Raw genomic sequence first — 836 nt, 5'->3', positions numbered from 1 at the left:
GCCGGGCCGGCACGGCTCGGTACGGCACGGCACGGCGGGCAGCTCCGCCTCCCCCCCCTCCCCATCACCGGGCCCTCCCCCAGGTACGGGGGGGGGGCTGTCACCGCCCCCCCCCCCCCGCCCCCCCCCCCCTTCCCTCAATAGAGCGGGTACCTGCTGCTGGGTATCCCTCCCACCCCCGATTTTACCTTCCCCCCCCGATTTTACCTTCCCCCCCCCGGCAGCCCAAATGCCGGGGGGGGAAGGTAAAATTGGGGGTGAGGAAGATAAAATGCCCCCCCCCAATAATTACCACCCCACCCCCCCCCCATTAAAACAGCTGAACCTTCCGCTCCGCGGAGGGAATAAGCCTGGCCGCGCAGAGAAAGAGGATTTGGGGCTATTTTACCTCTTTATTTTTTTTTTTTAATTTTTTTATGCCCCCCCCCCCCCCCCCCGCAACGATTGCGCCCCCCGCCGCGCTTTACACCCCCCCCCCCAATCGATGCGCTCGGCGTTCGATGGGTTCCACCTGCCCCGCATGCGCGCTGCGGGTTGTACGGAGTGGAAGGGGAGGAGAAGGAGGAAGATGGCGGCGCCCGGTGGTGGTGTGGAGGCGGAGGAGGAGGCGGCGGGCCCGGCTTTAGGGAGGTTGGAGGAGGAGGCGCGGCGGCGGCGGGAGAGGCTGAAGGCCCTGCGGGAGCGGACGCTTCAGGTCGGCGGTGTGAGGTGGTTGGGGTGGGCGGGAGAGGGGTATGAGGGTCTGGTGTGGGCCTGGGGGGGGGGGGGGGGTGGGTGGGAGAGGGCCTGAGGTGGGCCTGAGGGTGTTGCGGGGGTTCCTAGAGGGTCTGGAGCGG

General features: G+C 68.1%; 1 protein-coding gene across 1 annotated transcript in view; it reads left to right on the top strand.

Moving 5' to 3' along the window:
• Positions 1–568: 568 nt before the first annotated feature.
• The window catches only part of CCDC12 (coiled-coil domain containing 12), a 42,941-nt gene continuing 42,673 nt past the window's right edge, over positions 569–836 (top strand). Inside the window, exon 1 of the mRNA XM_086466816.1 lies at positions 569–694. Within this exon, the coding sequence (XP_086322942.1) occupies positions 569–694 (126 nt within the window). The remainder of the gene's footprint in view (positions 695–836) is intronic.

The sequence above is a fragment of the Leptosomus discolor genome, chromosome 6 (genome assembly GCF_034619465.1).
Source record: "Leptosomus discolor isolate bLepDis1 chromosome 6, bLepDis1.hap2, whole genome shotgun sequence".
NCBI classification, from domain to species: Eukaryota; Metazoa; Chordata; class Aves; order Leptosomiformes; family Leptosomidae; genus Leptosomus; species Leptosomus discolor.
The sequence above is the reverse complement of the archived record's forward strand: the minus strand, read 5'-3'. Positions and strand labels throughout refer to the sequence as shown.